The 27,378-nt window shown below is 36.6% G+C and overlaps 2 protein-coding genes across 2 annotated transcripts in view; one reads left to right on the top strand and one right to left on the bottom strand.

Moving 5' to 3' along the window:
• The first annotated feature begins 204 nt into the window (after positions 1-204).
• srek1 (splicing regulatory glutamine/lysine-rich protein 1) lies at positions 205-20,671 on the top strand. Its single transcript, XM_066660208.1, has 12 exons — positions 205-430; positions 3,286-3,419; positions 6,799-6,914; positions 7,968-8,132; positions 9,464-9,642; positions 9,741-9,871; positions 10,020-10,146; positions 11,306-11,416; positions 12,507-12,635; positions 13,742-13,813; positions 15,189-15,315; positions 18,908-20,671. Exons 1-12 carry the CDS (start codon positions 303-305, stop codon positions 19,061-19,063), a joined length of 1,575 nt encoding a protein of 524 aa, XP_066516305.1. The 5' UTR covers positions 205-302; the 3' UTR covers positions 19,064-20,671.
• Positions 20,672-22,396: 1,725 nt separating this feature from the next.
• Positions 22,397-27,378, bottom strand: part of LOC136687328 (interleukin-31 receptor subunit alpha-like) — a 28,512-nt gene continuing 23,530 nt past the window's right edge. Inside the window, exons 12-16 of the mRNA XM_066661707.1 lie at positions 25,499-25,645; positions 24,978-25,118; positions 24,634-24,727; positions 24,452-24,533; positions 22,397-23,031 (exon numbers count right to left, since the gene is read on the bottom strand). Coding sequence (XP_066517804.1) covers positions 22,540-23,031; positions 24,452-24,533; positions 24,634-24,727; positions 24,978-25,118; positions 25,499-25,645 — 956 coding nt within the window. The 3' untranslated portion in view covers positions 22,397-22,539. The remainder of the gene's footprint in view (positions 23,032-24,451; positions 24,534-24,633; positions 24,728-24,977; positions 25,119-25,498; positions 25,646-27,378) is intronic.

Below are 27,378 nucleotides of genomic sequence, written 5' to 3' on the forward strand. Positions count from 1 at the left end.
TGTTAAACATTGCATTGTATAATGTAAATAATTGCTATTAAGAAATTTGATGCCGCTTCTAATGTGAAAATGCAAACATAATAAATGATCATTTTATTTTTGTACTTTATTATTATTATTTAATGACAGAATTTTAAGTGTGGATGTACAGACTCCAAGCGAGGGGGTGGCGCTGTTCCTTTTAGAGCCGAGCTAAGTGTTTTCGAGAGCTGGAAGGCTGGCTGTGCTTGTGCTTGCTAGCTAGCTACAATTAAGCTAAACGATAAACATACAATAGAATTTCAGAAAAGTGGGAAATTAAAATGAGCGGAATACCGGGTACAGCTGTAATACAGATCACTAATCTGTCCTCGTCCGTTAATAGCGAACAAATGCGAACTCTCTTCGGTTTCCTCGGAGATATCGAAGAGTTACGGCTTTACCCTCCTGAGTAAGTTAATGGGCGTTTTTCGAAAGAAAAAAAAAACGTACAGCATATGCCTTTAATGCGGTTTTATACGATATTTGCAGACTTATATAGAGACTGGGTTTAATTCTGCTTAGACTGGAAATGTGGAGAGTGTTGTGTTGTCCGAGCTAACGTTAGCTGCACATCTGTTTCACAGAAACCGCATAGTAGCTTCCTAACCACCGACATAGTTTACTAACATTAGCCACCTGCAAACAAGTGATTCATTAATTCCAGTTTTATTGTGATATACTCATTTAAACAGGCCTATTCACTGAATGGTTACACTATTTTTCTATAATATTCCCCTTCTTATAATAAAACCCAGAAAATATCTATAAAAAAAAGTAAATAGAGTGATTATGGCTAGCTATGTATCTACGTATGATTATGTAGGAGGGCGGCTGTATTCAGACATTGTGGAGTTTAGAGTAAACTGGAAGTACTAAATGAAATACACGTGTGTTAGATATCTAAATGCAGTAACTTTGAAGTTAAACTGTATGTCCTTATTTACATAACGTCTGTACAAATAGTGTTTTGGTAGCTTCTGCCTATTGGTGAGCAATTGTATGTTTCCAATATTCAATGACCATCCATAACATTATAGTGATCTTTTTGTACCCTCATTGCCCATTTTATCTGCGGCACTGCCCAAAGAGATGCACTTGTATTTCTACAATTAGAGACTGTAATCCATCTCATGCTTTGTATGGTCAGGACCCCTGCAAGATGATGAATGAAGACAAGGAGGTCATTTTTTATGTTTTGGGTAATCAGTGTGCATTCATCTAACGATAGTCTGTCCAGATTTTTGCTCCAAAAACCATGGTGAAATCACAGTGTCCACACAGGCTTACACATCAGCCACAACATTATGACCATCTACATGTTTCTTCACACTTTGTCCATTCTCTTAGTTCCACACCTAACAGGGGGTTAGGAAGGGTGGTGTATTCATGTGTTTTGCGAAGATGAGTGGACCAGATGAAGCAGTCCTGCCATTTGTTTTCTGAAAATAGTCTACCAACCAAAATATCCACCCAAAACTGTCCAGATGTACATTGTGCAGCAACAAATAAGCTACTGTCTCTGACTTTACATCTATGAGGTAGAAATGACTAACAGAGTGGACACTGTGTTTAAAAACTCCAGCAGCAGAAAAAAGTGAAAATGAAGTATGTGGAGCTGAGAGGATGGACAAAGAGAAAAAGAACCCATTAGTTTTGTACTACCTGAATGAACCAGTTTATGCTTCACAGACAAGGCTTCTCTCACCATGTTTAAATATGGTTTAGCACAATCTCTGATACATTTGAGCCACTAGGTGTCAAAATTATGGCTGTTTTATAACATGATGTATAAGAAAGAAAAATCACTGGAGAAATTAGCTGAATATGGATGACAAATATGCTCAAAATCATTCATTCATTCATTCATTATCTGTAACTGCTTATCCAGTTCAGGGTCACGGTGGGTCCAGAGCCTACCTGGAATCATTGGGCACAAAGCGAGAAAACACCCTGGATGGGGCGCTGCTCAAAATCATATTGGAACATATATCATTTTTAATCATGGTAATGAGCAAATAAATTCAGGTAATTCCTAGTTTGTTTAAATAAATAAATAGGCAAGCAAGCTAATGGAAGGAAAACACTAAAACTATTTTTAGCTTGAAGCCTCAAGCAAAAGCAAAGCAAAATGTTTCTGTGAAATGCAGTATACAGTATATATTTACAAATTAAAATTTTTAAATTTGTTTGCATACTGGAGTTCTTATTAGAAAATGTTTTTGCTTGTCTCTTAATACAAAACCAGTTTCAAAGAAATGGACAGAAGTTGAACTGCAAATAAATAAGCACATTTTAAACAAGATTTAAATTTTGTCCTACGTTTTACAAAATAAGGTTCAGAATAGGATTGGGCAGTTAATCGAAAACTACTCGAAATCGACATTCAGAACTTCTAATTGACATAATCTTGTCTATATCAATTAAATAGATTATTTTTATTCTGTCATGTCACTGTGTGTTCATGTACTGTCCCTTTAAAACCACACTACCAAGCTGTAGCCACATGCTTCTGACTCTATCTGCTACGTGGAAGAAACATAAATGCTGAGGCTGACCAAGTGACTTGAGCAGAGAATAAAACAGCATCTGTGGTTTGGATGTGCTGTGTTTTGACTATAATTAAGTCAACCCTGAACAAAAAGAAGTCAAATGTAAACACTGAGAAAAAACAGTTTCAGTGGCCAAAGCATAATCACACACCAAATATAAACAGTGCTTAAGAAACAAGAGAGAAACAAGCTCCCAGCAACATTAGAAAAAAATATCCCAGCTTTAATACTGGAGCATATTTACAGTAACATATGTGGTAAAATGTACAATTAATCATGATATTGATTTGTGCTCATATCACCCAGCACTTTAATTCAGAACAAAATGTTTACTTTATTATAAATATTTTGCTAATTTTTACTAGCTGAGATGTGAAAAAATTATCAAATAATATATTTAATGTGATATTATACTGCTTAGGTAAAAGGGCTGTTTTTGGTATTTTAGTTTGTATGTTGCAAAATGTCACCCAAGGTTTCTGGGAATTCTTTTTTCATCTTTCTAAAGTGTTAAATTTTCACAACCACAGCTATTGGTAGCTTCATTTCCCCACCCATTACTGAACCTGTACATTTTGGAAGTAGGTTTGTTTGTAATCAATTGAAAATCCCATAAAAAATATTGTAATAAAAATATCTAATAAAAAAGGTGTGCAGCAACCCTGCAGTGATAATCTGCTTGACTGATGAAGATTTCTTCTCTGTCCCTTTTCAGCAATACGCCGCTTTCCTTCTCCTCTAAAGTGTGTTACATAAAATATCGAGAGCCGAGCAGTGTTGGTGTGGCGCAGCATTTGACCAACACTGTGTTTATTGACAGAGCTCTTATTGTTGTGCCATGTGCAGAAGGTTAGTAATGTCTATTCTGTATCTACATTTCTTATCTGACAGATGCTTTCAAGAGGGCATATAGTCCTCTTGGGAGGTCTACTTCCAGAGGCTGCCTGACATAGCCTAATTTGTGTCTCTGTTTTCTTGTATGTCCTCCATCATGCTTATGTGCTGAGGAAATACAATACCACTTTCTTAGTTTGTTGATAGCACTAGTGGCTGTAGCAGGAGGAAGCTTGTGTTGTCTATTATAGATGTATTTTGGTGGTGTTCACCTGAAAGCTATGAAACTAAATGAATGAAAAGGTCACTGCTGCTCACTGTTGTGGTTTTTAAAACAACTCCCAGTAGCTGAGTTTGGCTGACTAGTAAAGATTATTATTGCTTCTGTAAGAATAAAATAATTCTGGTAGGGGGTGGTAAAGACAGGATCAGGATTTGTCGAAACATTGTATGACTTGCAAAAATCTAGACATAAATTAACATACTGAACATATAGATTAGTAGACCTCATAGCGGTGTACAAATCCCTTTGGTTACAGTACCAGTAAGCAGACTGCTCGATGCCCCTGCTGCAGAATATCCGTATGCTTGTATTTTGCTGATACTGCAACCATAAAAAGATTTATATTACAAAGAAAGTTATTTCTAAGCTGCAGTACAATATCTGCTGATCCATCTTTGTCTGTTTTCTTTTTAGATTCTTTTTATTTTTTAATTTAAAAAAAAACAATTTGGGGTTGCCTCAAACAAAATAAAAGTTGCAATCGGTTCTTATATTAAAAACAAAAAAGGATATCCTAAGTGAGCTGTTTTGTCCTTGAATTAAAAAAAAATTGCTTGTCCTCGTGACTTGGTGCTTCTGGATGGCTTACTGCGTTGATTAATTTGGTTTCTGTATGTTTTTTCTGTGTTGATTATGTGTGCATATCAGATGACTAGAGTGGCCCAGGCGTTACAGTACTACACTAGCCTGACTCAAGGCTTTGTTTTCCAAGCCACTAAACCCGCTGGGGCCCACGCTGCCTTCAAGGGGGGATTGTGACCAGGATCGTAGCTGCTGAACCTTCCAAGATGGACACCTTGTCTCTTTTTTTTTTTTTTTTTTTTTCTTTCCCCTTTTTGTTTGTTTGTTTGTTTGTTTTTCTCTGACATTGTCCCTTATTTGCCTCTTAGAAGAGCCTGTTGCATATTCATTGTGTTGTTTTCTCCATTTTGGTTTGTTTTTGTTTTTTTTTTCTTTCTGTACCCCAGTCCCTCCTCTTCCTCCCTTTCCTTATCCAGTTGAACTCTTTTTGCGTATCTCTCAGTGCTGTCCAGGTTGGCATCGAGTAATGGCGGGGGATTTGAATGGTATACAGGCAGCTGTGAATGGCGATTAACTTTCTCTGTTTCTCTCTCTCTCTCGCTCTCTCTCTCTTTCTTTCTTTTTATTTTATATATCACTCTGATCTTTCTTCCTCTTGCCTTCTCTTTCTCATATAAATATATATGTGATCTTGTGTCGATAACGTCATGGTTTCACTTTAACTTAAGGACCTTGTGAAATACCAATATATTAGGTTTATTGTTAGGGTGGGGGAGTGTACTGAATGTATATAAAGTCATATGCTAACCTTTGGTCATCCCTGGCCAGATTGCACGTTGATTTTTTTAAGGGGAAAGTACATTAACATCTCTCTGCAGAGAACAAATATCAAGGCACATTTTATGTTTATTTTGTGAGCCCTTGGAAAAAAGAAAACATAATTTTGAGTGTATTATAACATATTTAAACGCAATATTTTATGTTTTCTAATATTTGTCAATATATTAAATTCAGAAAATAATAATTGTGCCATATTGTGTTGCCTGTAGAGAATGTGTACATATTTTCAACAGAAACCAAAAAAAGGTTAAATCTGACCAGGCGCCCAAACATATATGTACTGTGTGTGGGTGTGTTTGTGTGTGTGTAAATACACACAGATAAGACAAAACATTAAAATGACCTTCATGTTTCTATACTCACTGCCCATTTTATCAGCTGCACTTACAATATAGGTGCACTTTGTTGTCCTACAACTGAGAATGTAGTCTGTCTGTTTCTCTACATACTTTGTTAGCCCCCTTTCATCCTGTTGTTCAGTAATAGTAGTAGTAGTACAAACTGCACCTATATGGTAAGTGCACCTGAGAAAATGGAAAATGAATGTAGTGACAAGGAGTTTGTTTTAATATTAATGCTGATTGGTGTATATCGACTTCTATATACTAACATACATATACATTGGTGTTAACACTTTACTGAAAAGCAGCATTCGTGAGGCTACATGCGTGACACATCAAAGGCTGCTTTTGTAAATTTTGATGTGATTTAACATCACATCATATATTCTAATAAAATGTAAAGCGATTTTGCATTGTCATAATAAGCATGTCATTTGGTATGAATGTGTATGTAGGTGTTGTGTAGCTTTAAGAAAGCTGCCCTTGAGTAAAGTTGTGTTTTATAGATTTGAGATTACAGTTTGATGACTAGGTCTGAGGAAGGTATAGTGTTAGGTGTAATAACAACACTTGGTTGTTGTCAATTTAATTTGTATGAATATTTGGCCATTAATCACTTTTCAGCAAGTATTTTTCCTAGTCTTGGATTAGCTGTTCACGTCCATTTAAACCTCTCTTCTACCTTGCTGTCTTCGAGACACAAATAGTTTTTGAAGCTCATGGTCACTTAAATATTTACGCATGCATAAAGTATGTATTTTAAAACTGATAGAGTAATCTCTTAGGATTTTAAAAATAGGAAGCTTGTGTTCTTGATTTTGGCTTTTTTTCTGGTTTTATTTTATTTATTTATTTTATTAGGTATTCAATTTATTTTGGGGGTGGGGATTTTTTAAGACTCTTAAAATGTTCTTCTCTTCTGTATCTGATGTTCTGTGTGCTATTAGTGATGCAGCCAACATGAACGGTTGTCTTGTGTTGCACACCCTTTCCAACACTGCGACTCGATCGCCCCAGGGAGAAAAGCGCCCATGCTTGATATCGTACGGTTCATGACCATTATGTTTCCAGTACAGGTGACCTATACTACAAAGTGTTACCTCATTCTCTACATTTGTGTTGATCTTTTTTTTTTTTAAAAAAAAAAAAAAAAAGGAAAAGGACTTTTTCATTTGGTTTTGTTTTGTGAAAAAAATCAAGTTTACAGTCTTGTGCTGCTAGTATGAAGATAGTAAAGTGAACAAGAACATTGGATTAGTGACAGGATATATGGATTCACATAAGATCTGTATTAGAGATCTAGGATGTATGATGGAACTTTTCTCTCTCTCTGTTGTGTGCAATTAGAAGGGAGAAAGTGAAGTATTTCTCCATAGCTCAGTATAACTCCTGGACTCTTGCCCCACAGGAAAGATTCCTGAAGAGGCGAAGGCGCTGTCGCTTCTGGCACCTGCTGCCCCGGTTGCCAGCTTGATGCATGGCGGAGGACTGCTTCCTATTCCAAGTCCATCCACTCTTCAGAATGTGAGCAAATGCCCTCAATCTTTGCTGAATTATTACCAAAATCACATTAAGGTTGAACTTATCCTATGCCAGCCCGATGAAATAGACATTAAATAGAAATGTATGTAATTTATTAAAAAGAACAAACGTCTTTACACTAAATTAGTTATACTTGTTCGATCACATGGCTGCCACAGTTATTTAAATTCCACAAAATATTTAGACAAGATTCTCATAGCATTGGTATTGAATTATTCAAAGCAAACAATTAACTACACTTTCTTTATTACTACTTTTATACTACTACTAATATGCACCAACTGAAATTGTTGTAGTTTCAGTGCTTATTGAGGGAAAAATCAAATGTAAGCAGATTTTAAAAGTCCTGTCTCTATTCCTATTTTATCTCCAAACATAAATCATATCTTCCTAATTTCTAAACATTTCTAAAGATCTGATTATCACTGGAAATGATAAATTAGTGATTTTTTTGTTAAAATGAATGCACTCAGTTTAAAAGCTGCTGCCTTGAAACCAAACTGTTATGTATGAAGTTTAATATTTAGATACAACTATAAAAAATACAAGGATAAAAATAGATAAATTATATATGTTTAATATATCACCCTTTATATAATTCTTTAAGAGAAATGAGTGATGTGAGGAATAAAAATGACAGCCTCAGAGACTTTTAAAGTAATGTTTTAAAAATGTTTTGTACAGTTTTATACCAAACTGTACAGAGCATGGTGTGAAAAAATCATTAGGTTTATTTTCAGATTCAAGCCTTCTGTAAACACTGTATTGTGATTAAATATAGATTTTGATACATAATAAACCAGCTGTTAATGCATTTATGTCCAAGCACAGCCAATAATGGAAACTGAATTCACGTGAATGTAAATTTCTTATAGTAACACTTAATTAGCCTGTGGGTATCTTCTTGGCACTTCAGCACTTCATTGCCTAAAAATAATAGAATGAGGGTTATGAGAGAATAACAATGTTGATTTTTTTTAGTTGCCATCCTTAGTGAGCCTTATCATCCTCATCAGTTTGCTGCTTGTGTTCCAGTTTGGTTTGCCGCTTGCTAGCCGGGGCCCACTGACTGCTGGGCTGGACTCGCCAGTGGCAGCACTAAGTTCGGTCTCTGCCCAACCTCCAATCATGGGCAATGTAGACCCCTCCAAAATCGATGAGATCCGGAGGACTGTATATGTCGGCAACCTGAATTCTCAGGTATCCAGCTGAAGTCTTGTCTCTATTGTAGACCTTTCTATATCAGCAAAATTTTTCTGTTTGGAGTCAGATGACATGAACACATTTAAAAGTGATGTTCACAATTGTTATTAAAAAAAACACTTCTTATAAAATTCAGATGTTGTTACCTCCATAGGTGGGTAATATTGACATATTTTTTCAGTTTCAGATTATTTAGGTAGGAACCCACTATAAATTTGAGAGAGCACTAATATGAGTGCTGAATATCTAAACAGCTCGAGTTACAAAGAAGTTTCTGTTGTAATTTAAACAGTAAATAAAAGACAAGCAGACAAGTTCAACGTTAGCCACGTAAAAACAAACATTCTGCCCCGCCGTATAAGACCCAGATTAACATACCAGAGAGAAGTGCAGTTCATAGATGGTCATAGACATACTCTTTCGTAGACGCCCCCCCCCCCCTTTTTTTTAAACATTATTTATTTTATTATTATTTTTAAAACATTTTTTTAAACATTATTATAGCAGCAAACAAATCATTTCTATAAAATGTTATAGTAGTGTAAAGACATCAGAGCAGAGAATTCTTGTAGCCTTCTGTGTGTGTTGTGCTCTGCTCTTTGTATTCAAACCAAGCCAGCCACATGTAAATGTTTGCCCTCCTCAAGAGAAAAGGCAGTGTTTTTGGGTGAAAGGGACCATCCAAAATAAAACACATACTTCGGCTATAAAAGGCCTTTGACAAAGTAACGAAACATCTCAATTGTGCTTGTCTGTGTTCAGCTGCCCTCTTGAGACACCAAGCTAAAAAATGTGTTTGGGAGGAGGGATGGCGTATTGCAGTACCAAATGTGAAAGCAACTGTCCATATATGTAAAAAAAACCAAACAAAAAAAAAAAGACATGTTGATCAATGCTTACAATGAATTATAACTGCCCTCGTCTTTGTTTAGCAGGCATTTTCTCTGGGCACCGTGCTCAGAGCAGGAACGGGAAGGGGGCAGAGACATGGCTGAGGGGAAGGGAGTTGTTCATATAAAACATTTATTTTGGTCTGAGGTACTGGTACTCTAGTGCGACCTCTAATAATACTTTTAAGATAAGCTTACGCATTGTTTTTATATATTTCTTTTTACTGAAAAAAAACCCAAAACTGTACTTTGAAGCAGCAAAAGCTAAATTAAAATAATTTCTTGAACAGTAAAATATTTTCCCTCATAGTACTGCACTTATGGCCACTTCTGCAAATTGCAGAGCAGTGGAATTAATCTACATGCTCCATCTGGTGTAAATGTCTTTATAGTGCCATTTTCAGTGCCTTCATGTTCTTTCCCCTTTTTTCCCCATAGACAACCACAGCAGAACAGCTGCTAGAGTTCTTCAAGCAGGTTGGTGAAGTGAAGTTCGTGCGTATGGCAGGAGATGAGACTCAACCCACACGCTTTGCATTTGTGGAGTTTGCAAATCAAGAATGTGTGTCCAGAGCACTTGCCTTCAATGGAGTCATGTTTGGAGACAGACCTTTAAAGTGAGCTTTTTGCTTTTTGCTTTTGTGAAAGCTTTTTGAAATGTGTGCTATGAGAGTAACACTGAGAATCCTTTGTTGTATCATGGGTGTGCTTTTAGAATCAACCATTCCAACAATGCCATAGTGAAGCCTCCAGAGCTGACGCCACAGGCTGCAGCTAAAGAGTTGGAAGATGTGATGAAGAGAGTGAGAGAGGCTCAGTGTACCATTGCTGCAGCTATTGAACCAGGTTAGTTTGTGATTAACAATACCGTAATCACAAAGCTTGACGCGTTTACTATGAATGCAATTAATTGTCATTTAGGAGATTTTAACATGCTTTAAGGAGTGTTTCTTAAATTTACTAACATTGGTGGTGTTTTTACTTTTGTAATCAGTGGATATCAAAAAGCGTTCATCCAGCAGATCCAAGCACTCAAGGAGGTCCCAGTCCAGATCTCACTCACGTTCATATTCCCGTTCCCCTTCCCGCTCAAGACGGAAACGGTCCCGATCCAAACACAAGTAGGCCTAATTCCACTCATTAAAGAAATGTACAGAAATGTGCTAATTACTTTGAACATTTGCAATTTCACTGATAAACATTGTACCTGGATTACCACTGCTAACAAATCCATAAATACAGAAATGTTTTAATTGCATGCTTCTCTTCAGTGAGAGTTTAAATGATGGAAAAATGAAATTGCATTATTGAATGACACAGTACTCTCATTTTCAGTTTACTAAAGCGTTTGTAATTTTGCTTCTGAAGTTCTGAAATCATTGTGTTTATATGCACACACTCTTTGCTGATTTATTAAGAATTATTACCTAGTTTTACAACCAATGCAGTAATTTCCTTTTTCTTGTTTTAGCTTGTACTCCCCCAATAATACACAATAAACCGTACCCCCTAACCTAGAAATGAGGGTTTTGATTCAGGACAGGTGAAACTATGGGACTAATCTGCTCCCGATGATGGTGCTGAAGCTTAGATCGTTGTACCACTTAGGAGCCCCTCATTTATTTCCTCAGAAATTGAGAAGTCATGACAGAGGTGCTCATTTGTAATTCTACAGGGTGATTCAAAAGTTTCAGGCCACCCCTTTATTTCAGAAATGAAAGGGGAAGTTACACATCTGAATACCCCAGCAAGTAATCGCTGAGGGGGGCTCTTTTGTCCAGAATATTGAAAGCTGCCATATTGGATCAAGGACAAGTTTTTCCAATGGGAAGGCTGTCATGTAGCATATCAAAGAAGACCAGAATTGTTATCATAAATCATAAATCAATTGCTGCAATTAGATTTGCAATATCTTTTTTGGTTCAAAGAAGACCCGGAATGCTTATAGCTACAGGTAACGGTGTTCTTATCCATTCTGACCCAAGGTGGTGCTGAGCATTTAGAGTCTGGTCGAGCCTGTATCCAGCCTGTAACCAACAACAACAATTTTTTTTAAATTTCTGTGTTGATAACTTTTGAGACACTAGGTATTGCAAATCTGATTGCGGCAATAAACGGGTGTCCTGCGACTTTTGACTCATTCTCTATTGTAAAGCCTTTAATGATATCACTCAGGTTTACAGTAGCTTGGAATCAAATTGGCTCAGCATGCAGCTCACAACATCTGTTTATTTTGAACTCAAAGTTGACAAAAACTCATGTGTTTTCTTTGATTTGAAGAGGAAAGCCATCGCAGAGATCACGACAAAGGATGAACGACTCACGTAGCTCACACAAAAGACGCTCACGGTCCAGAGAGAGGAGACATAGCCATTCACCGTCACGCTCCAGGTCAGACCCAACTTACTGACACTATTCAAGTTTTATGACTTAATCTGTCTCCAACACACACACACACACTTTATATCTTTTCCTGTATGTTTAGGGGTTTCACAGCTAATCATAAAGCTAAGCTTTATATAGTTCTCACGCATGTGCTGTTATGAGAATAGAACAGCGTCTAATTTTAGATTAAATATTTTCTGTCAGGCTTCTTTTTAATTTGACTATATCAAATTTGTTTTTTTTACATAAGATTGTGTATGTCCTCACTAACAGTTTAGTTGACAGATGGATGTTTAAGCGGTTTGGATATTCTTTATGTTTAGGGTCTACTAAAATGGTCCCAACCATGACAGCATGTATTTACTTACTACAGAAATGTCTTACCACTCTATTTTCAGGGTGGGTTGAAATTCTTTTTAAAAAAAAAAAATAATGGAATGCTGAATGTCATTTAAAAATCACTCCCAAATTAAATTCAGTTCTGAGGGGGTTTCAATGCCTGCTTTACAATCCTCATTTAAATACTTATATTATCATATTTAAAAGGTTTATATGCAAATTAAAATATTTGTAGTCCTCTGCTTTAATTTTATATCATGTTTACAAGTTTAGACAGCTACCAGGACCATATATATTCCTCTGCACATTTTTATTGACAATTTCTGGAATATGGGAAAAATTTGCCAACTATTTATTTATTTATTTATTTTAAAAGAGCCCACATTTCAGAGAATGGGTATACAGTGTGACACTGGTTCACTTGCTACCCGTGGTGGCATAAAAAATCTGATGTATAAAAAGAGATGTATAATAGTAGCTTATTAATAGATAAATGGTAAAACATGAATGTCTTTTAAATGTCATTTTTTGATGCATTGTGTCTAATATGGGCTTGATTTAACCATGTACATAAAATCAATATTAATTTCAGACAGATTTTTTTTTTTTTAAGTGGACTGGGCGTGTGTAGAAATTATATTTTTTAATATATAATTGAAATTCCATTCCAATTGTACTTTAATGAGAATTATGCTGTGTAGACTCAAGGTTTGCATAGAATCTCTGATTTCCTTCCATACCCTATCTTTTGTCACAGGGACAGAAGAAAAGATAGAGAGGGGAAAACAAGAAGGGGTAATAGTAATGACGACCGGAGAAGAGATAAAAAGGGTAGAACGCCTCCCAAAGGCTATGGCAGGTCCCTCAAATCCCGCAGCACTAGCAGGTAAAAGGAAAAAAAAAAAAAAAAAAAAAACAATTCAAGGATTACTTCACTCAGTAATGCTAATCGTTATTGATATTTAGGGAATGATTGTTTACATGGTCTTATTTGGATAATGTCCAAATGCAAAAAATAAAAAATAAAATAAGAAGCTATGTTTTTACTGACTAACTTGATTGTATTTTGTAAATGTAAATATTATTAATTTTATGCCTGCAATACACTCAGAAGATGGTACTGAAGCATGTTTCCCATAGTACAGATGAATGTTTCTTTTAATTAGTCTATATTTTTTATTGTTTAATAATAAGGATACAGATTGTTCATATTTTCTAGTGGAAATTGTAATCTTATTATATTTATGAGCCCTGGCATTGCCTTCTGAAATAACCATGGACTTCCTGGGAAATATTTTCTTATGGCAGCATGTGTCTCTCTAAAATCCTAGCATATGCCCACTGGTACATTCAAATATATGCAATTGATAAATGTTTTGTGCCATACCAGGATACCACTTTTCACTAGTAACAGTTTACATGTTCAATTTGTCTTTGACTCAGAGGACACCTTGTCCATTTCTCAAGAAAAAATAACTGAAACGTGGACTAATCTGAAGACAGTACGTTTCCTTTGTCATTCTGGCTCAGATACCTCTGCAGGTATTCTGCAAAGAAGGGAAATATAGTTTTCTCCTTGTGTAATATATTTTCAGGTTGCATTTCTTAATGAAATGGCAGACCGTGTTAAGTGAACAGGTTTCAGACATACTGATAAGCCCATGTGGCTATATTCATCACAATAACATGACATTTTCTCATGCAGTGCTGTATGAATGCAAAGAGGTCAGTTAAAGTTAAAGGTTTGACAGAATTAACTAATCAGATACTTGAATTTATTGCGTTATGGGTTTATAGATTTACTTCAGGTATTTTAAATGATGCTATTTTTACAGCTGTTGTGTTTTTAGAATAACTGTTTAGAGCTTTTATTTTTTGACATTTCACTCTGTCCTAAAGATGTATTCACACTTGCGCAATTTTTATCAAACAATTATAAAGTGCTTTTCTGTGAAGTGTCAGAGTAAATAAATATGAATTTATGGTTTGCAGGGGCCATAAAAGGAGAAGCAGAACACACTCCAGGTCTCCAAGAAGGAAAGCAAGGTCCCCTTCACCAAAGAGGTAAATCCAATATGGTTTTGCAATCAGGTGTTGGTCAACAGTAAGCTCCATGTTGTTATCTGTTGGTCTGTTTTAGGTTCAACTACTCTGAAAGGGAAAGTCTATATTTTGCTGTCAATTTTTGCTGTCTATATTTTGCTGTTTTGCTATTCCATATCAGAACCACATTCCATTTTACCACATTATTCTTTGGCTTATTACTCCTTACAGCTTACTGTCAATTCCAATTTTGGTGATGTTTCAGTTGAGAGAATTCACATAATATATTCTGAATAACATTTTAAAAAAAGATCAATGTTGCTTTTTCATATTTGCCTGCATTTTGTTGAATCTTCACCATAAATGGTACTGCGTTTAACTTTTGTCAGCTGATTGGAACAACTGTACAATATAATGTGGAATATAAAATTTAAATAAGAACAAGTGATTTTGCAAACATTCACATAATCCATCTTGAAATCTACCCCACACTGAACTGAAACAGTGCTTATGAGCTCTGGGAGACTTTGACTGTGTGAGTGGTCACCTTTTAGTGTGCCTCTATTACTGATACAAGCATTTAACAGACAAAATCAAAAGACAAAATCAATGGTCCACTTTAACAGCATTAGATACTGATCTAGAAGTAATAAACTAATAATCGAATGAGAATTGTTTTGTTTTTTTTAATCTTTCATAGCTGAATGCAATCAATTTCCCATAACAAATCATTCTTAAAGGGAACATCTATGAATGTGGGTTACTGCCGTTCTTTTTGGTTTGCTTATGTTGAGAAGCACATCATTTGAGGAGAAAAAACGGCTGTTGTTTATATATGGCCGAAGTTAAACTTGCCTGTCGACTTTCATGTGTTAGCAGTCTCCCAAATTTAGAGTGAGTTTCTACATAAAATTATCCGAAACAGCAAAAATAAGTAAATATTTTTTAGGAGCAGGAATATAGCAATATCCTCATCTCTTTTATGATTTTAAGTGTTTAGAGGTTCTCTTTGCCGTTTCTTTGATGTGAGCAGAGAGAGAGAAAGCGTAGCATGTTTGACCGAGCCACTTTTTTTTTTTTATTTTATTTACTTATTTACTGACACTGGGGCTTCATAAACATATTATACCATTTTCCAGCATTCAAACAGGCTTGAGAGCAGCAAATGGTGAGGAAACATCTGAATTTCTAAAAAGTGTTCTTTGAATTCAAGTGTAGATTTCCTTCAAACATTGGAGATGGGAATGTTTTTTATGCGCAGATACAGTAGTTAAATAAACGTGTTTAGAAACTTTTGAACTTCTTTGTGTTCCTTCTTTGATCAAACATGTTCTTAATCGAAAAGTGCAAAGTAGTGAAATGCTATAATTGTATAATTAATATTTTTGCCCCTCAGAGGCAAGAAAGAGAAGAAGAGAGAGCGTGTATGGGACAGCAGTAGGGAGCAGAGGGAGAGGTCAACATCCAGGAGGAAAAGCAGCAGAGACTCAGACAGGCAGGAGCACAAACCCAGGTCCACCAAGGTGAGATACAAAAACACACATTTACATAGGGAATTTGGTATGGAAACAAACATTCCTGAGAATTCCTGTTAAAGTAATAAATGGATAGATTCTACATTTTAGTAAAAGGATGAAATTATCCAAAATATTCTAGTAAATGTGAAAGTAAGAGCACACTTCATGGGAGCGCTCATGGATAGACAATTAATATGCTTGCTCAGTCCTGCGTGGGTTAATCCTTACTATTTGCTGCTTACATATAAATTGGTAGCTTGTGCTCAGTTTGCACTGCTGGTGCACAGCCATGTGTTGCATGTTCTCAGATTTTCAATGATCAGCCTTTCTTGTTTTCAAGTTTCCTTGTTTTCTCACAACACTTCTAATGATCGCTTTGAGATTTTCATTGCAATAGGCTACAAACTTTCACCAGTTAAATTGTTACTGCCACATTTCTCCTCCTTTTCATTGGTAAAATTAATAAAGAAAGAATAGTGCAAATAAATGTGAAAATAAGTTAATGCATAAATTGTTTGGTAGGCCTTCATTGTGAATTTCCAGCACTGCTGCTTTTCTCTATAATGGTGTCAATGTCTGTATTTACCATCAAACTATGTAAAACGTCATACATTGTAAGATAAGCCTCCAATAGGCTTTGCAACAAATGGGACACTATCTCTTACTGTTCTATTTTTTATGAGATGAAACAGATTATCATGGCTGATTCTCTTTGAGATGAGCATCTGCAGTTTTTGCATATTATCATGGCCTACTTCATGGCCGACCTCCTGTTTCCACGTTTCAGGTTCACAGAATAAAGGGGAAAATACAATTTCTCAAAATCTTGTTCCCCAGAATGTGATTCCATTTGGGGTACACCACCAAAACCTCACAAAAATGGTCTCTTTTGAAAATGAATTGGCCTATACCTGTAAACTGTGGGGAAAATGTTTTGTGTGTTGTATCTTTCAGTCATCAGATCCACCATAACATTAAAACAACCTCCTTGCTTCTACACGCATAGTCATTTAGCCTGACCCACACTACAGTACAATGGGCTGATTTTGAGTTCAACATGATCCTCCCAACAAACGCAAATACTCTCTCAATTTTAGGATGACCATAAACGATAATCTTCACCCACTAACTTATTGTCTTTACTCGTTTGATTGCCTCCGAGTTCAGTTGGTGCCACCTGAATTGCATACCATAAGTATGAAACGTTTTCTTTTATTTAATCTACACATACCAGTGCAAAACACACTGGATGTCACAATGAACCACCATCTAAGTAATACCTGCTCTTGGTGGGCCTGTAGCGCAGGGTATTTTTTCCAGCAACCCACATTTTGTCCGTTGATTATGATATGACTCAGGCGACACAAACTCTGAATGTTTACAACAATATAAAGCGATATATAACTGACATTGACATTTATTTCTTCACACCACTATTAACAGAATTCAGAGTTGGGACGAATCTTATTTCTTCATTTTTGCCTGGGGGGAGGTGGCCTTAGTTCTTGTGGGGAATTAAAAAAAATCAGCATTTTAAAAACTATGATAACTCTTGTGTATTATATTAGTTTAATGTAGTTTTAATGTATTATGACCATTTTTTTCTAACGCCAAACTCACATTATCACTAGTAACATGCTGTTATCTCAGCAAGTTAATTTCCAATTCCATCCAGTCCGATGAGTTATCAGGCACTTGATGTGACTTTCCGTTGAGTAGGGGAAGCTTTTTATCATTACAGTGTAACTCCATTCCAAGGATGACACATAAAAACAAGGGGTAGGGAAAAAACTAAGAAATGGAATTCACTCTTAAACTAAGAACAGCTGCAGGATCCACTCCACAGATTTCTCCACTGTGTTCCTACTGAGCCCCAAAGCTGTTTTGTCTGTTGTCTGAAACCTATCACTAAATTGTTTATTGTAACATAGGTGACTTCTTGTGTAGGATGCAGGATAATGATGCTTAAAAGTACTGAAAATGGCACACAATCAGAAATGTCTCTAGATGCCAAACAGCTAGGTTACATTGACTTGAATTTTTAATCATCTAGATGACGTCCTGAAGTCCAGGGTGAGTCATAATTTCTTAGAACACTGATTAAAAAAAACTCTTATCATTTGGAATAATCACGAGTGCATTGACGCATCTGCATATCTGCAGTCTCTATTGGTTAAACCCTTTTATCGTATTAAAATGTTACACATCCCATTTGACCCTGACCTAAACTTAAAATGACATGTTAACAATGTCTCTATAAAAGTAAATTATAATCTATAAAACTTATTCAGCGTAAAAAAAATGCAATTTAAAATGCATTTTAGGTCTTGGATTTCAAACACATGCAGAGAAAAGCATAGCCTTTGGACGAATGCCCCTCACACAAAGGCATTTGATGGTTTCATTATTTTTAAAGAAGAAATTGAGGACCATAAGATTTCTGCTATTTCATCTGTACTTTGATTGTTGCTGTTTTTGTTTCTGATATAGCAGCACTCTGTATTATTTTGTCCTTAAAATGACAGCATCAAATTTAATGTGATGCTCAACTGACATGTAATAGGAGAATAGAGCCTATGTCATTACTACTGTGGGCTCAGCACTGCAGACAGTACACTAACCACCCTCACTTGCTCCCCTTCTCCCTTGAAGGCAGTGCTGTAAACATGAATTACACTCTGCAACTGTAATGGGAGCCCAGAAACAAAAATACCAAGACTTACCTAGTGTTGCTATAAATTAATCAAAAACTAATTTATTTTTTCTTTGTGTAAAGCACATTGTGCTATATATATATACTTTTTTGTGCTATTAATAATTGAAGTGAATAAAGTAGTCTTTGTAGGCTATAATACTATAAAAACAAATTTGTTAGAACATTGCCATTTAAAATGTATTAATTTGATATTTTACAACAATCTTTTAAAGGTGATGTTGAGGATATGGAGTTTTTTTTAGACAATGGAAAGAACTCTAAATGTTGAAAAGCACAAACAGAGATGAGGTTATTGCTCTAATTCCTGCTGCATAGGTGGACAATATTGATGTATTTTTGCTGTTTCTTATTACTTAATGTGGAACTGATGCCAAAATCAGGAGAGTGCTTACTGCATGAAAGCAAACAGATTGAAAGTGATACAAAACTTAACAACTTGATTAACAGAAGTTTCCGTGGTAATTCAAACAGTAATGGAAAACTTAGCCATGTACAAACAACTGTTGCCCCCCCAGCCCAAAACATTCTACTTTAAAAGACATGGAGCTTCTGAACTTAAACAAACCAGATAGAACAGTGTTTCTCCACAATTATCGATTTCCCTTTAAGTGATCTATAACATGGCTCTTTAAAAAATCAGCTTGTTATTAAAATATCAGTAAATAAAACTATTTATTTTAATGCTCATGGGGTAATATGACATTATATGTGCTTAGGAAATAAACAAAACCTGTCATTTCAATTTTCTTTCTCTCACTTAAGTGCTAGCCAATAAATAACCAGTGTTTTGGATTACAGCAAGGAATTAAACAGTTTTTAACTTGTTATATTGCTTAAATGTTCCTCCAGTACACTATGGTGTTGTTTTTGTTGTTGTTACAGACCGGACAAGTGTATGACGAGAGGGATTACGAGAGTGAAGCTAACGGTTCAGATTCAGCTGCCAGTGAAGACTTGTCTCCCCACACTCATCAGAATGGCAGCTATAGCAGCACACATGGAGAAGAGGAGGAGGAGGAGTTCTCCACCACAGAGTGACCAAGCTAAAAAAACAAAAAAAACGTCCATCTCACCCAGAAGCAGCCATTGTGGCTAGGGCAGGTATTTTGAGGAAGCTGGTCATTTTGGACAAAGAAGTGTAATATAATTTTAATAACATTTCACATCTCTCCATATAGTGTTTTCTCTATCTTCCACTGGTTATGCAACACGACTGTTCAAACTGTTTTCTACCAGGGTCAGCCTGCTAAATGTCCTTTCATAACTCAGATGAAATATGGACCTCATGAGTGCTCCCAAGAGTTGTACGGGAAAGAAATACTCTTATGTAGTTCATGGTTTATTTCTTCTGTAGTTCTTTTAATCAGAGATACATATTTACTCATATATCTGTACACATTTTTACAGTATAAAGATGTGGAAACACCCATGATATTTTTTTTACCATTTAAGTTCTTCCCATCATACTAAAACAAAGAGCCATAATTACTGTACAAGAGGTGCATGAATTATTTTCTGTTTTCTGCTTGGAACTAACTATGGAAATGCCCTCAAGGACAGAGTTGAACTTTAATAGAAATGGGACTTCAGGGGAAATGTGTGAAAAACCAACACATAGCATGTAAAAAGTGCCTGGAAAAAAGATTTTAAAAAAGAATTCAGTGAGTAGTACAATATTGAAGTTATGGAAGGGATATTTAAAAGTATGCAAAAGTTTGAACAACCCTGGTTTACTGAATTTTGTTGTGAAAATATGCACCGGGAACAGTATTGAAATATGGCATTTTTCAGCAAATTTCAATTTATGCGTCACTCATGTGGAGCACCGTCTAATGGGGCACTTTTACTAAACACAAGGAAATTAGTTTAAAAAGTCTTTTTTTTTTTTTTTTTGTTCTTTTTTTAAAGAGTAAAACAACAAACAAATAAACAAAACCAACATAAATTGTGACTTTACACAGGCTACATTTTTTGGTATTTTCAGTTTAAATAAAGCAAATAACTGCCGTAAAATGTGAACGAATGTTTTCTGTGGAACGTGTTTTTTTTATTTTTTTTCACAAAGGCGTCCAAACTTTTGCATATTACTGTATATCTAGTGCGTTTACTGACAGAGCTGGTGAATATGTGTTGTTTTTAGTTGTATTTTTAAACAAAACCTAAATCAGTGACCATGAATAGAATTCTAGAAACTTATTTTAAAAAGTACAAATACCGTTACTGATCTGTATCACCAGATTCACAGTTTTGTGGGGTTGAATTTCTTTTCTCTTATGTGGTATATATGCAAGTGTCATGCATAGTCTCACAGGCTTTCATAGGCTAGTGAAGACTTATTGTGAAAGAATGAACAGTTTGAGTGACAGCGGTTTGATGTACATGAACAAGTTTCAAGAATCTTTTGAATGTTATTTATTTTTTTATGTTTTTCTTTTTCGGCAGAGATTTTGTGGTTTGGTAATACATATTGCATATACGCCAGTGGGAATTAATGTGGTAAAACACCAGAAGACAAAATAATTCCTCAGCTATACTGTTTTGTGAAGTGTGATTCTGTGAATATACTTAGCCTATTTTTTAATAAAAAGTATAACTAAATGAATTAGATTTTCCTTACCAGATACACATTAAAGAGTGTCTACATCAAACTGAAACAGGCTTTGAGTTTTCTTGGTTCATTTGAATCATCCTGAAACCATTTTGTATATGTCAATTTTATCCTCCTAATATGGTAGCCCTAATCATGTGTTAATGGTATTTATATCCATAGGACGTGCTCTAAAATGCTTTTATTAGGAAATGCTTATCTGATTAAGCTGATCGGTTTCATTGTACTTGTGAAAGGCCACCACAGTGAGGTGTAATGTGTACTTGTGAGAGGAGTGCTTTAAGTGCTCAAAGAGGATGCTCTTGAGCAAGTGGCGGGCAGATAAAAAAGTAAAACTAAACAAAAAAAGAACAGCACACAGCATTTGTAAATGGCATGTGGAGGCGAGGCTGCACGTTATATATATATATATATATAAAAAAAAAAATATATATATATATATATATGAAACACGAATCAAGACTGATATCTCAGAGTCATTACTTGGGTGGCTGAGAGTGCACATTCCCATCCAGTTTGAGTGAGGAGGTGGAGTGCTTGGATGGGATAGGGCCAGGCCAGCGGTCTGGAGGCACTAGCTGTACTTTTCTGATTAATGGGCTTCACAACTATATTCTCCATCTCTTCTTCCAGTTAGGTGGGCTGTGTGCCAGTGGTTGGCAGCGGCTGGTTAGTCTTGATCTGCTTCGGATTCTGTGCCTTGACAGCTGGAGAGGAGGCAGCCTAGATGAGTTCATCTAACAACTGACAGAATTAAGCCTCACTCTCCCAGAGTAGTCCCCCCCCCTCTGGGTTGGCCTGAAGCAAGAACTTAGCTGTAGATAGTGCTGCACAAGATGCAAACACAATGTCTGACATGATGCATGAACATCCTCTTCCCTTATCTTTGGTTTGGGAGAGTGAGTTTACCCAAGTGCTCAAGTTCTTCAGAAGCCCCACCTAGTAAAGGACAGATAAAGTATTGAAGGTTCTTGCCCAGAAGGGAGGTTTGGGATGAGGTAATCGCAGCTCTACCTCTAGCGAAGGTGAAGGGTCGGAAAGTATATTATTAAACACTGATTGACTGCAGATTCATGCATGTCAGGTCATGTATGTTGAGTTAATAGTAAAATATTAGTTTACATTTAAAAAGTCAAAATCACCACGTTAAAGACATACACATTGTTTGGATGACCATTTTTAAAGGATAATGAACATTTCTAAACACCCTCCATTATGCATCTTTTGTCTGTGAATTATGTCTCCATATTGTCTAAAGCCCGTCAGATGCCTCCTTGTGCCACTGACATGGTTGTGTCATCTTAGTGTATGAGTGGATCAGACACAGCAAGGCTGCTGGAGTTTTAAAGCCCTGTCACTGCCTGACTGGTAATAGTCCACCAACCAAAAAGAGCCAGTCCTGTCCCATGTCCACTGATGAAGGACTAGAAGACGACCAAAACAAACTGTGTGGCAACTCTCTCTGAATTTACATCTACAAAGTGGGAGGGTGTGATATAGTGGCCATTCCAGCGGCACTGCTGTGTCTGATCCAGTGTCAGTGCAATATTACACTATATTATTACACTGCTGAGCTGAGAATGATCTCTGTGGTGGTCTTGATAGAGTCCTGACCCTTGACGAACAAGAAGAAGGAGGGCTAACAGTGTATGCAGAGCAACAGATTAACTAAATTCTTCTATTTGAAAACAGAGTGTGAGGATGATAAAATGGACAAGGGGTGATGAAATATAATTTTAATGTGGGTGGTCAGTTTACAGGAATAATGCTTTAATATGTTTTAATATATTTTTAACCCTAAAACAGCCATATGCTTATTACATGAGAATTATATTAAAAAAAAAACAAATATATATATATATACCAACACATACATTTCATAAAGTAGGAGCACAGTTATAGATCATCACCGGAAACACTTCTCGTGTTGCAGATTCTCCTCACAACTGCCGAGTGCCTGCCGAATGTAGTCTGGGTTTGAAGGCCCTGTATTAGATTTATTTGGCCGGCTGGAAGAATCCTGGACCTCAGACTTGGAAATCTGCTGGAACATTTCCATAGTAGTGTAGTCGCTAACGAAGACCATTGGTGATTTTGCGACAGCTGTGGAGTCACAGCCTGTTGCTTTTGTGCTTGAAGTGTCTGCCATGTTGGCTGAGTTCTTTGCACTGTAGGTGTATCTCTCTGTGTTAAAGTCCTCAAACTGAAGGGTTGAAGAAGCAGAAGACTGAGGACTCAGACTCAGACTGTCCTCAGCTGCTGGGACAGAAATAATGATGGCCTTCATATTGTCCTGAGCATGTCTGCTGGACAAACATCCAGCCTTTTTGAACTCAACCACACTTACTTGTTCCTCAGTCTCCTCACAGATCTTTTTGAAGAGGGGCTGCAGCATCTCCTGAAAAGAAAGACGACAGCATCATTTATGTCTGGTATATGCATGAATTTTATCTGTTAAACGTTTAAACGTGTGAAGAAGCCATTCTGTATGTTTAAAAGTGATATATTTGCCATTAATATAACAGCAAACAACTAATTTCTATGTAAAAAAAGACACTATTCAAACAACATTATGAGCGCCTCCTTATTTCTACACTCACTGTCCGTTCTTCTCAGTTCCACTCACCATAGAGGAGCGCTTTGTAGTTCTACAATTAGAGACTGGAGTCCATCTGTTGCTTTTCATTGTTCAATAATCAGGACCCTCAAAGAACCACCACAGAGCAGGTATGATTTGGGTGATGGATCATTCTCAGCGATACAGTGACACTGACGTGGTGGTGTGTTAATGTGTGTTGTGCTCGTACGAGAGGATCAGACACAGTAGGGCTGCTGGAGTTTTTATACCCCTCAGTGTCACTGCTGGACAGAGAACAGTCCACAAACCAAAAATATCCAGTCAACAGCTGTCTTGTGGGTAGCGTAATGTGAAGGAATAGAAGCAAACAAATTGCAGCAACAGATGAGCTACTGGCTCTACCTTTACATCTACATGGTGGAACAATGAAGTATTAGTGTCTAACAGAGTGGACAGTAAGTGGACACAGTCTTTAAAAACTCAAACAGAACTGTTGTGTCTGGTCCACGCATTAACACATCACCACCACTTAAGTGTTGCTGCAGCACTGAGAACAATCCACCACTGAATCATGGTGATGATCCTTTGGACCACTGAAGAGCAGGGGGAAAATAAACTATACAGAGCAACAAATGGACTATAGTCTGTAATTATAAAACTGCAAAGTGCCGCTGCATGATCAGTGATCAGCACAAGAGGTGCTCGTCATGTTATGTTTGATTTGAGTATTTTGGAGTAAAGTTGTCTTGAGCAGAAAGTTATAGAGGTCTTCAACTAAAAAGGCCTTTGACAAGACAAGAATCTAAATAGAAAACACTTAAGAGCTGAATTATATCAGCGTTGTTGTGCTCATGTGTTTAGCAGCTATATTCTCTGGGCTTCACAACACTGCTGAGAGGGACATTCTAAAACATTTACGGAACAGCACAACAAACCTGTTCATAATAATTTATTTTACCATTATTTTAAGCAGGCAGGCTGTTAAGAACACATTCTATTTTACAGTAACATCCTGGCAATTTTGCCCACCATTTTCCCCATGGCAAGACTGCACTCCTCCAGAAACAAAGCACTTTAATAATTGGGTGTTGCCAGTTTAACTATTCAAAAGCCACTTGCTTCTGTAAGTTAGATCCAGTGGGATCTAATATATCGTGAAAAATAGAAAACAGCAAAGAAATTTTCACACAGTCCAAATGCTGTGTGTGTGTGAGAGAGAGAGCGAGTGATTTGTATTTACCATTTGCTGGCCACCTTCGATTTTCTGCACTGCGTTACTGTTGCAAGGGTTTGGGATGCTTGGCCACAGCAGATTCTTGGATCTAGGTGTGGGGGTATTTTAATAGAAATTAGTTGCATTATGAATTTCAAGTTTCAAAGTAAAATTTCAATTATTGTTCTCATAAGCCTCTGTGGCTTCACCTTTGCAGAAGACGACAGCCGAGATGAACAATCAGTAACAGGGCAATGATTCCTACAACGACTCCTGATAGAATCCCACCTACAGCCACTGCATCTAGTGAGAAGGCGTTCAGTTGTAATATAAACTGTTAAGATGCTCAAGCAGCAAGGTGGAGATGAGTAAAATTGTGTGATGTTAAGAGTAAAGCATGAAACATAATAAGATGCTCTAGAGGAGCTGCACATCAGCCTAAGGTCACCATGCTCAAGAATTGTTGAGATGGGTAAACAGCCCCCCAAGCACTAGGCTAATGAGTTTATGACTATATATACCCATTCCATCAAGAGTGAAAGCAAGGATTTACCTGGCTTTGTTTCAATGTATATTATGTCACTCTTTCTTCCCACTCCTGCAGATGTGTAAGCTGCCAACTGCACATGATACAAATTTCGGCTTGCCAGATTCTTCAGCTCATAACTGTTTACATGTGGATCCACTGTAACATCTGGAAAACACAGTGATATACAGACAAATAAATGTAAATCAATATGTTTGTATTTTGTCGTGTATGATGGTGCCTAAATTAATTGGTGCCTGTTGCAGATTACAGACGTGGAGGGGGTTTGATGGTGAAGGCTTTGTGAGAATACTGCTGCCATAGGTCTGGTAAGAAAGGGTTGCTGATTTTGACTTATATAATTGTTACTGTGCTTCTCATCATTTTCCTTAGTTGAGAAGAGCATAGTTAATATAGCCACACATCAGGCCTGATACACTGATGGTGTATTTTTTGCATAAGAGATCAGTTTAAATCTGCAAAGATATTAAGTATAATAATATAGTTTTTTTTAACCACAGCATTCTTGAATGCAACATTTAACTCACTTTTTTCACTGCTGTCAACTGTATAATAGACAACATAGCCTCGCAGGAACCCAGACATGTCCTCATCATCCATTGGGGTCCAAGTAATCACAAATGAATTCTGGGTAATGTTAGTGACGGTCACATTCTCTGGGGCAGTGAGTGGTCCTGGACAAAAAATACACTGCAAGATGTTACTGCTGTTATGATATTGTATGTGCATGTTACACAGGTGGGTAGAGAAGCCTTAACCCATACTCAAGTAAAATAGTTCTCAGGCAAAAGAAAATAAATACAAAAGCAGCAGCAATGGCATTTTAACACAGAAGAGGGCACAGTCAAGTTTACAAAAGGTTTAATACAGTATCTCTGATATATCCAGACTCCGTTCTTTTTTCTGATGCAGTCTAATTTTTACTGTATATTGTATATATATATAAAATGTCAAAACGCCAAAGCAGCACAGAAGCTGTCACTTAAGTAATAAAATGCAATGAAATACATACCCAAACGAAATATGTATTTGTAAAAAATGAATTCAGTTCACTTACAAACCGGATTCCAAAAAAGTTGGGACACTAAACAAACTGTGAATAAAACCTGAATGCAATGATGTGGAGATGGTAAATGTGAATATTGTATTCGTAATAGAACATAAATGACAGATCAAAAGTTTAATCTGAGTAAATGTAACATTTTAAAGGAAAAATATGTCGATTCAAAATTTCACAGTGTCAACAAATCCCAAAAAAGTTGGGACAAGTAGCAATAAGTGGCTGGAAAAAGGAAATTGAGCATATAATGAATATAATATATAATTAATGGTATAAAAAGAGCTTCTCAGAATGTCAGTGTCTCTCTGAAGCCAAGATGGTAAGAGGATCACCAATTCCACCATTGTTTTGCAGAAAGATAGTTACCCAGCGTAAAATAGCAAAGACTTTTAAGTTATCATCATCAACCGTGCATAACATCATCAAAAGATTCAGAGAATCTGGAACAATTGCTGTGCGTAAGGGTCAAGGCCGTAAAACTCTACTGGATGCTCGTGATCTCCGGGCCCTTAAACGTCACTGCACCTCAAACAGGAATGCCAGAATGGGCTCAGGAATACTTCCAGAAAGCATTGTCAGTGAACACAATCCACCGTGCCATCCGCCGTTGCCAGCTGAAACTCTACAGTGCAAAGAGGAAGCCAGAGGAAGACCCTGCATTTTTCAACAAGATAATGCCAGACCACATTCTGCAGCAATCACAACGTCATGGCTACGTAGGAGAAGGATCCGGGTACTGAAATGGCCAGCCTGCAGTCCAGATCTTTCAGCTATAGAGAACATTTGGCGCATCATAAAGAGGAAGGTGCGACAAAAGGCCCAAGACAATTGAACAGTTGGATGCCTGTATTAGACATGAATGGGAGAGCATTCCTATTTCTAAACATGAGAAACTGGTCTCTGTCCCCAGACGTCTGTTGAGTGTTGTAAGAAGGGGGGGATGCCACACAGTGGTAAAAAATGGCCTTGTCCCAACTTTTTTGGTATTTCTTGACGCCATGTAATTCTGAAACAACATTTTTCCCTTAAAATGATACATTCTCTCAGTTTAAACTTTTGATCTGTGATTTGTGTTCTATTCTGAATAAAATATTAGATGTTGGCACCTCCACATCATTGCATTCAGGTTTTATTCACAATTTGTTTAGTGTCCCAACTTTTTTGGAATCCGGTTTGTATATACTTCAGAAGAAATAAATCACTAAATCGTCGCTGTCCTAAGAACAACACTTACTCTAAACAATAAATACGTAAGTGCGCTGTACACTTATCAGCCATAACATTATGACCACCTCCTTGTTTTTACACTCCCTGTCCACATTCCACTGACCATTACAGTTATAGACA

The sequence above is a fragment of the Hoplias malabaricus genome, chromosome 2, assembly GCF_029633855.1.
Source record: "Hoplias malabaricus isolate fHopMal1 chromosome 2, fHopMal1.hap1, whole genome shotgun sequence".
Lineage (NCBI taxonomy): Eukaryota > Metazoa > Chordata > Actinopteri > Characiformes > Erythrinidae > Hoplias > Hoplias malabaricus.